General features: G+C 45.9%; 1 protein-coding gene across 1 annotated transcript; it reads left to right on the top strand.

Annotated features, from left to right (window-relative positions):
• Positions 1-1,444: 1,444 nt before the first annotated feature.
• Positions 1,445-4,993, top strand: MRPL44 (mitochondrial ribosomal protein L44). Its single transcript, XM_039556605.1, has 4 exons — positions 1,445-1,620; positions 1,929-2,397; positions 3,301-3,461; positions 4,658-4,993. Exons 1-4 carry the CDS (start codon positions 1,445-1,447, stop codon positions 4,827-4,829), a joined length of 978 nt encoding a protein of 325 aa, XP_039412539.1. The 3' UTR covers positions 4,830-4,993.
• Positions 4,994-8,264: the final 3,271 nt, after the last annotated feature.

Raw genomic sequence — 8,264 nt, 5'->3', positions numbered from 1 at the left:
TAGTGGCAGTGGCCTGAACAGCTCTAAAGCAGCAGGGGGGCATGTGACAGCCCAGTGCAGGCTGCCATCCCCTGCGGGTTGTGGTGCTGGTGTCAGGTGTCAGAAATGGGGAGCCAGCCTGGAGTGCCCTGGTACCAGGGTCAGTTTAAACATCCCCTGCTCAGCCTCGTGATCCACCTTATTTGGTAGATACGGGCACAGGGGCGCTGAGGGAGCTCCCTGCAGGCTGGTGGCTTCAGGCCCCTGAACGGCAGCGGCAGCCGCAGCCCCTTCCCCGCAGAGCACGGAACCACTCGTGCCAGTGTGCCGGAGACCGGCGGTGACGCCGCAACGCTGCTCAGAGGGAACCTTCCATGCACAGCTGGACCTAGCCCCCTCTGCAGGACCCTTTTTGTGCTGTAGCAGGGCACAGCGGGGTGAAGGATGGATGATGCACAGCGGCTGCAGAGGAGAAGGAGCCAGAGTCTGTTTCAGCGCTGTCCTCGCTCACCCCGCAGTGCTGAGGCCGCGGCACAGTGCCCGGGCTGCCCCTGCACGGTGGGACCCAGGGCGCTGCTGGGGCTTGCACACGGGGCTGGGGGGCAGTGCCGCAGTGCCCTGGACAGTGGATTCCGGGAGCAGCAGCATGAGAAGGCCTGAGGATTTAGATACAAGTGCTGCAGATGCCAGGAGGAATGCTGCTCTCACCCCTTCCTGTGATGTGGAGTCAGAGTGGGCTCAGTGTGGCTGTTGCACTGCCGTACAGGCTGCTGTACCTGCTTCCTTGGCTTCTCCCATGGGACTGTGGCATATATTTTTTCTGAGCTTTGTTTACTGTGTTCTGTGATTCCATAGGGGTGTTTGGTGTGCATGTTTTCTTACCGTGAATGTTCAAGTGTGTGCCTTTGTCTTTCAGTAAAGACGATAAAAAGGGCCAGGCCTGCTTTGCACGTTTTCTGCATTTTCCATTTTATATCATGACCTTTGCACGGAGGATGTATTGTAAGAACTCTGATGGTGCAAATGAGGGCTGAGCGATTGTACAAAGAACTGTATAGGCGACAGTCATAAATAAAGCTTCTTTTAAGTGCACAAAACCGGACTTTTGTCTTGCACGTGGGAATGGAACTCAAAGATTTTAGAACGCCGCCACCTGAGGAGCCGCCCGTGGGGCACGTTCGGCGAGTGCCGCTGCCCCGGGACCCGCTGCCAGGGGCTCGCTCACACCACGGCGCTGCCGCGGCCTGAGCGCTGACGGGCGCCCAGCCTGAGGGTCCCACCCGAAACACCCCAGCGGCCCAAGCCGGAGTCCCGGCAGTGCAGCTGCCCCGCTCCTGTCCTCGCTCATGTCTCCGGGGCCGGGGCCGTCCGGCGGCCGCAGAGCCCGGACCCGGTTCCGCCGCCCCGGCCGGGAGCGTTTCCGCCCGGAAGCCGAGGGGCGGAGCCGCCTCTGCCCGCACCCGCCATGGCCGCGCGGCTGCTCCTGCGGGCGGTGGGGCCGCTCCTGGCCGGGGCCGGGCGGGGCGCCGGGCTCGGCACCGCGCTCAGCACCGCGCTCAGCACCGCGCCGCCCCCCGAAAAGAAGCGGTGGCTCCGGGCGTACCTGGAGCTGCAGCGGCTGCAGGCACCTCCGCAGCGGCGGTAAGCGGCGAGAACGGTCGGGCGGGGCTCGGGGAAGGGGTGCGACGGCCCCAGAAAGGGGGTAAATCAAAATGTTTTGGCCCCGTCTGGTTACGCTGTGGAGCAGAATAGGTTGAGCTCCGCAGGTTGGCGTAGCCCCGGTTGAACGGGGCACGCAGACGGTGATGCGGAACCGACAGAGTCTGACCCCAGGGATTTAAATACTGGGTTTGGTATTCAAGCTCAATTTCATTTCTCGTTCCCCTTCGAAAGGCGCGGGGCGGGTAACGCGTTCTGTTCCTGAGCTGGTTCCCTTTCCGCGCCCGCAGGTCCGAGAAGCCCAACTGGGATTACCATGCGGAGATCCAGGCCTTCAGCCACCGGCTGCAGGAAAACTTCACTCTGGACCTTCTCAAGACTGCGTTTGTTAATCCCTGTTACATCGAAAGCGAAGAGACGAGGCGCCGGCAGCTGGGGCTGGACAAGGACGCGATCGCTCTTCAGCTCCAGGACAACACCGGACTTGCGGAGCGAGGGCTGCGCTTCGCCCGCGCTTACCTGGCGCAGTGCTTTGAAGGCGCCTACCCAGAGTTACCTGCAAAGGGCATAGAAGCACTTGTTAATTTTCTTACCAGTCAGGAACTTGTCTCTTATGTGGCTCAAAACCTGTCCGTACAGGACCTGGCGCTTTGCAGGGATTTTCCTGCCCCACCAGACGTGCTGCAGAGGACGTTCCTCGCCGTGATAGGAGCCCTGCTGGAAAGCAGTGGGCCCGAGAGAACCGGGATCTTTGTCAGGGTAGGTTCATTAAATGGTGGTTTGTACTCGGATGGTGAGAGATCCAGGGAGGCTGGGAAGAGTTTGACAATACCTGTAAGAAGACAATTTAACAGTGAGATATGTTGGGTTTTGGTGGTGGTCAGCTGGGGTTTTGGGGGTTGGGGATTTTAGTGGGGGATTTTTTCATTAAGAAGGCTGATCAAGTACATAAAATCATACACTTTTGGTTTATGATGGTGATATTTATATTTGCTGAAAGTTGCTAAGGGAAAGCATTATATTCCATGCACTATACTATCAGATAATGAAATTATTCCATGTGAGATTTCGTATGTCTTCAATTTTAAAAAACCCTGTTGTATATAAACAGGGATGAGTTCATAGTTTTGCATGTAGGAGTGCAAACCCCTGAAGATATTTCATACAGAAATATTTCTACTAAAATTCAGTGTGACAAAGTCGTTCTAGCAGCTATTGTTGTTTCAGTCATCCTTTTCACTTATTTTAGTTTTGCAATGGAGAAGTGTTTTTTAAAATGTTCTTTCTGATACAAAACCATTGAGAGGTGTCTAAGAGCAAGGAGCAGTTTACAGACAAGAGAGTGATCCAGGCAGGTAAAAGACTCATAGGTTTGCACGTTCCCTTGTATTGTCACAATTTCTCTGTTGTCACAGCTCCTCTCTCAGGCTGGAGCTGTCCCTTCCCTGGGTCTGGGGCTGACTTTGCCCTGGGCACACATCTGTCAGCGGCTAAAACACAATCAGAGACTCAAGCACTGGGATGGGGCACTGAGGCAGCTTTATCATTCATTTCAGCAATTCATTGCCTCTTCATACTGTGTTTTTATTAGGAGACACCAAAAACTCAAGCCATTAATTGTAACTTCTAAGTATTCTTGTTTAGGACTTTTTTATTCCCCAGCTGATTGGAAAAGACCTGTTCGAGATCTGGGAAGTTGTAAATCCTATGGGCTTACTGCTGGAAGAACTGACCAAGAGGAATATCTCTGCTCCAGAACCAAGAATTACCAGGCAGCTGGGAGTCAGCACAGTTCTGCCAGTCTACTTTGTTGGGTTGTACTGGTTAGTGCAATATTAATTTAAAGTTAAATGTGTTTAATTGGAGGAGAGGGGAGGAGGGAAGATGGTCTTTTACTTTTCTACTCGTGCTTTTCAGTCAAGTTGTTCCAGAAAAGAAACCTGATAGTAACTTCCATATAAAATGAGCCTTTTAAGCATTGGCCACAGCTCGCTGTGGTGATACATAAACAGTCTCTGATTAAGGGCTCCAAAGGCTAAATGGGGTGTACTAAAGAGCCTGGATGTGCTTTGGGTGACCTGACACAGGAACTTTGGGAACAGCCTAACCAGGTGGCTTTGGAGGGATGACAGCTGTATCCAGGGCTTAGGCAAGCATAAAGAGACATCAGGGGAGGTGAGATGACAGAGAGAATCATTTAAGTTCCAGAGAAGCCTTTTCATTTTCAAATCAGCAGCACTGTAAACTGGGCCACAGGAGTGTCTGTGTCCAGGCAAGATTTAGGAAGTGCCAGTTGTCCCTGGTGTGCTTGTGTCAGGTGTGGTCAGTGCTTGTCCTGGTCTCTTTCCCAGGAGTGACATCGCTCCTGAGGGGCAGAACAGAACCCACATCACTGCTCCTTTCCTAAAGGAGCCGCAGGTAAACACGTGGGAAGGCTGCCTTAACTTGCTCTCCTTCACCCTGCTTTGGTTTCTATACCTTCTAAGATGTTTTTTATAAAAAGGAAAGGAACTTTGATTATTTCTCTTTTGCCATGTGTGATGTCCCTTCTCTGCTCTTATTTAGCGCCCATAGGTGTTTGTTAAACAGAGCTGAGCATGTAATTCATAACAGAGAGAGCTTCTCTGTCAGTCCTTTTGAAGCAGTTGGAAGTGCTTCCTTATCGGGGGGGAGAAAAGACAAAAGCATTTCAGTTCCTGCTTAAGCTAACCAGAGTAATGAGTTGGCATATTTTTATCAGGGCTAACAAATGGAATGCTTTAAAGAGTCAGTGCTGTGTTAGGAACCTAAATGAACAGTGTTGTTCTTCCAGGAAATGGACACATTTCTGATCTGTTTCCATTATTGAATATACAATCACCTTTGCAGGAAAGACCAACAGAAATGTTTCCATTTTGTGTATATAGAAATCGGTATTCACAGATGCTGGAGAATAAACCAGCCTGTTTTATTCACGGTACACAGCAGTCCTCAGGGTTTCATGATGGAAGTGGTTGTAATTTTGGTTTCTTTCCCCAAGTGATAAGAAGATCTTAGCTGAAGGCCCTGGTGAAACACTGCTGGCTGCAGAGGAGGAGGCTGCGCGCGTGGCACTGCGGAAGCTCTATGGATACACGGAGAACAGGAGACCATGGGATTACTCGAAACCCAGACAAGGATTGGCAGCTGAAAAGGCAATCAGCAGTAACTAGATGCTAAAAGACATTTCTGATTTATCTTAAAAATTGATGGCTTCCATGCTGAATATAGGTGTATTTGGAAAAGCAAAATACTGTTTGTTTTTCTGGTCTTCAGTGCTTGAAACTTCCAAATCAAATATGGTGTTAAATAAAGCCTTTTCCTTTTGCACAATGTTTAACGTTTGCGCATTTTTCTAAATGTAATGGAAGTGCCCTTATTCTGAATTTTTGCCTTTTGGCTGAGAAGTTTTTCTGTACATCACAGGAGATCATTTTTAGTGATGTTTAATAATGTGTGACAAAATCTCACTGTACAGAAAGAGGTTTCATGAGTGCTTCCTTAGAGGTTGTTTGGAGAGGACTGTTAATAAGCTGAGTTGAATTAACATATGCAACATCAGCCTTTGGATTGCATCTGGATTTGTGTGTCCTTAACCTTGTGAAAACATCAAGTGTGATGATGATCCTGACACTGTTGGGGATCCAAACTTCTGAGAGCTCACTGCTTTCCCAGAAATTTTATTTGCCATGCACATTGGTTTCTATTGTTGGAGCACACTCAGAGATTTTTAAAATTTCTAAAAATGCCTCTATTGCAAAATGAGAAATAAGTGAAAATAAGGATCATGAAGGCCTGAATGTAAAGAAATTGGAGAACATGATTTAATGATAGGCTGGAAGATAAGCTTTTTCTTTTTTCCTCCTTTTTCTCTTTTTGGTACTTATCCTGTTCAGTCCATATACTTTCATTTAAGCAGTCACATGACTGAAGTACTGGATTCAGTGAAATCAGTGTTTGTTTTGTTTGCAGCATCTGTAGCTGTTTTAATGTAATTCCAAATGAATGGAAAGACACGAATAACTCAGGTACCTGCATGATATTCCTGTTAAATGTCATAGAAACTCAGCATGTCTAACAGAGGGAAACAGATGTGTGAGAACTGTGGCTCTTTTGGAACAATTTTCTTTAAAAGTGAGTGAGAGTCTATTACAAACTGGATTGAGCCCTGCAAGGAAGAAGCTGGACGTAGGACAGTTGTTCAGGAAGTGTCTCCTGCTTCATCCCATCGTGAGCACTGATTGTAAAAGACACCAGGTAAATAAATGTGCCTTCACTAATAGGTGGGAGAAAATCAGGCAGGTGGCCATTCATCCAAGTTTGGTACTGCTGTGCATCGCAACACATCCTTTGCCTTTGGCCCACAAGATGGATTTAGGGAAGGACACTTGGCAGCTAAAGGTCCTGGCTGCAGCTGTGGCTGCTGGGTAGGTCTGTGCTGTGACAGTGAGTGCTGGCTCTGTCAACCCAATGGAAACAGATTTATTGGTGTTCTCAAGCAAAAGGAGTCTCCAGCACTCAGTGCCCTGCATCTTACCCAGTGTAAAACGCTGATGTGGCTGGAGAGCAGCGAGACCTTCCTGCTGCTTGTGGCATGGGAGGTCACACAAGTGAGAACTGGAATACAAAAAGGAGGGCAGAAAGATCAGCCCAGCATAATATATGCATAAAATTCCTTGTGTTAAGTGAAAAATTCCAGCTAGGCAATCTATTACCACTTACATAAGCAAAGCCAATAAGGTCACTAGATTCCAGGGGAATAATAGCAAAATGTGAAAAGATGGTAAAATTACTCATGCTATTTTTAGTTTTCAGATGAGGTTATTGCTCTTTACCTATTTTAAAAGGACAATAGTGAAGGTGGGGTCTTTTACAGCCAAAGTTGCCTACTATTTTTATATACATATTTATGTATTTTGAGATAGAGAAGTAAATTTCAGTCAGTTTACCTTTAAAAATAATTGAGATCTGTTTACTGTGTCTTTATAGTTTGGAATGTGGGCATAAGTCCTAGGAGAAGTGGATTACTGAATACTGTGCTGGTAAAAGCTGAGTGATACAAGATAAATCAATTTACTGTGTGGCACGTGTGGAATGTATTGAGATCAAATGGAAAGAGTTTGGGGACATGGAAAGAAAGGACTGGGTTTTTATAGAGGTGTGACTGAAAAAGGAGTTTTTATAAGAAAATGTGTTCTATATTCAAGTTTCTAAAGATCAGAAAAGTATTTCATATGGTATCTGTGCTTTAATTTCAGACACTCAACATATATTTCAGGATTTACAGCTGTACTAGTGGGATCATTTACATACTTCAGATTACTAACTTTTTTCCTTGTTTTTTGAATCAGTAGCCATAAATCGTATCTAAGTGATGTTAAAAGATTTGTAAGATCTACAGAAATCAGTATCTACAACATGTGGTGAAAATGGCAGCTCAGAAACATTGTTCATGAAATTCCATGGCAGTTTTGTCTGAAAAGTGCTTTTTGAGCTGCTTGCATTGGTGCTGAGTACAAGTGCATTTATGTCTCTCAGCGGTTGTTCCTTTCACAGTCACATTTTATTTATCTTTCAGAGAGACAGTAGATTGAGCAGAGTGTCAATAATGACTGACAGAAAGGAATCAGGACAGTTTATTCTTCCAACCCATTGAAGAGCTCAGTGATTATTGTTACAAAAACTACATTTGTAAACTCACTAAACAGTAGGAAAGGCTAGTAACCTAAACTTGCTTTTTCTCCAAATGTTAGATAAATCCAATGTGTGAATGGTCGTGGATTACTCTGTCATGTACATCCTTTGTCTTTTTTTTTTTTTTTTTAAGTGCTGTAGAAGTAATTTTATTTTGAGAAGGATAAGAGAAGTCCTATGCCATTGGTCCCAGCTAAGTAATTGGTGAAAAACTTCTTAATATGGTTTCATACACTGTTGTTAAGTTGCTTCTATTCTCAGTTTGTGCCTCTGCTCCTGTGTCTCAGCAGTTCAGTGATGTGACTGAGCACCCAGTTCTATCTCCTTGCTTCCAACTGCAGCTTCTGGTTTCAGTAACCAAATATTTTGTTACAATTTTCTCTTAACAAAAAAAAAGTTCAGGAATAATTCTTAATTCTTACTGTGACTTAAAGGCAGGAGATGAAAACACAATCATTTCATAGTTACCTCTGTGGTAATTCAGAGTTTGAAATTGCTGGTGAAAAGTCAAAGCTTTTACTGGTTTATGACATTTATTTTTTATTTCTTATAATAATCTCTTGTGTTTTATCATAAATCAAAAACTTAAATGAGATGCTCTGGTGTTATGCTGCTATACAAAGCCATGAAGAATTCAAAACATCAAAAGATGTGTTGTCGTGTTTTGCAGGGCAGAGGGAGGGGATGATGCAGTACAGACATTAGAAGAGCCCTACTTTTTCCTTGTCCTTAACTTCACTGAGTGCTATAGTAACTTGAAAGAGGCTCTGAACTATTTGGGTTCTCTTACATCAGAGCTTTGAAGTTTAATATTGAGAGATGCATTTAGTGTCGAGAAGCAAACACTTCTCAACAAGAACAGATCAGTTTTATCCTTCCAAATCGATTCCCCAGATGTAATAGCACTAGTTTTG

Source organism: Corvus cornix, chromosome 9 (genome assembly GCF_000738735.6).
Source record: "Corvus cornix cornix isolate S_Up_H32 chromosome 9, ASM73873v5, whole genome shotgun sequence".
Classification (NCBI taxonomy): Eukaryota; Metazoa; Chordata; class Aves; order Passeriformes; family Corvidae; genus Corvus; species Corvus cornix.
Note: the sequence above shows the minus strand (reverse complement) of the source record. Positions and strands in the feature narration are given on the sequence as shown.

Coding starts and splice junctions, on each gene's coding strand:
- MRPL44 (XM_039556605.1), top strand. CDS start 1,445: ATGGCCGCGCGGCTGCTCCTGCGGGCGGTGGGGCCGCTCCTGGCCGGG. Junction 1,621..1,928: donor CAGGCACCTCCGCAGCGGCG/GTAAGCGGCGAG, acceptor CCGCGCCCGCAG/GTCCGAGAAGCCCAACTGGG. Junction 2,398..3,300: donor GAACCGGGATCTTTGTCAGG/GTAGGTTCATTA, acceptor TTTATTCCCCAG/CTGATTGGAAAAGACCTGTT.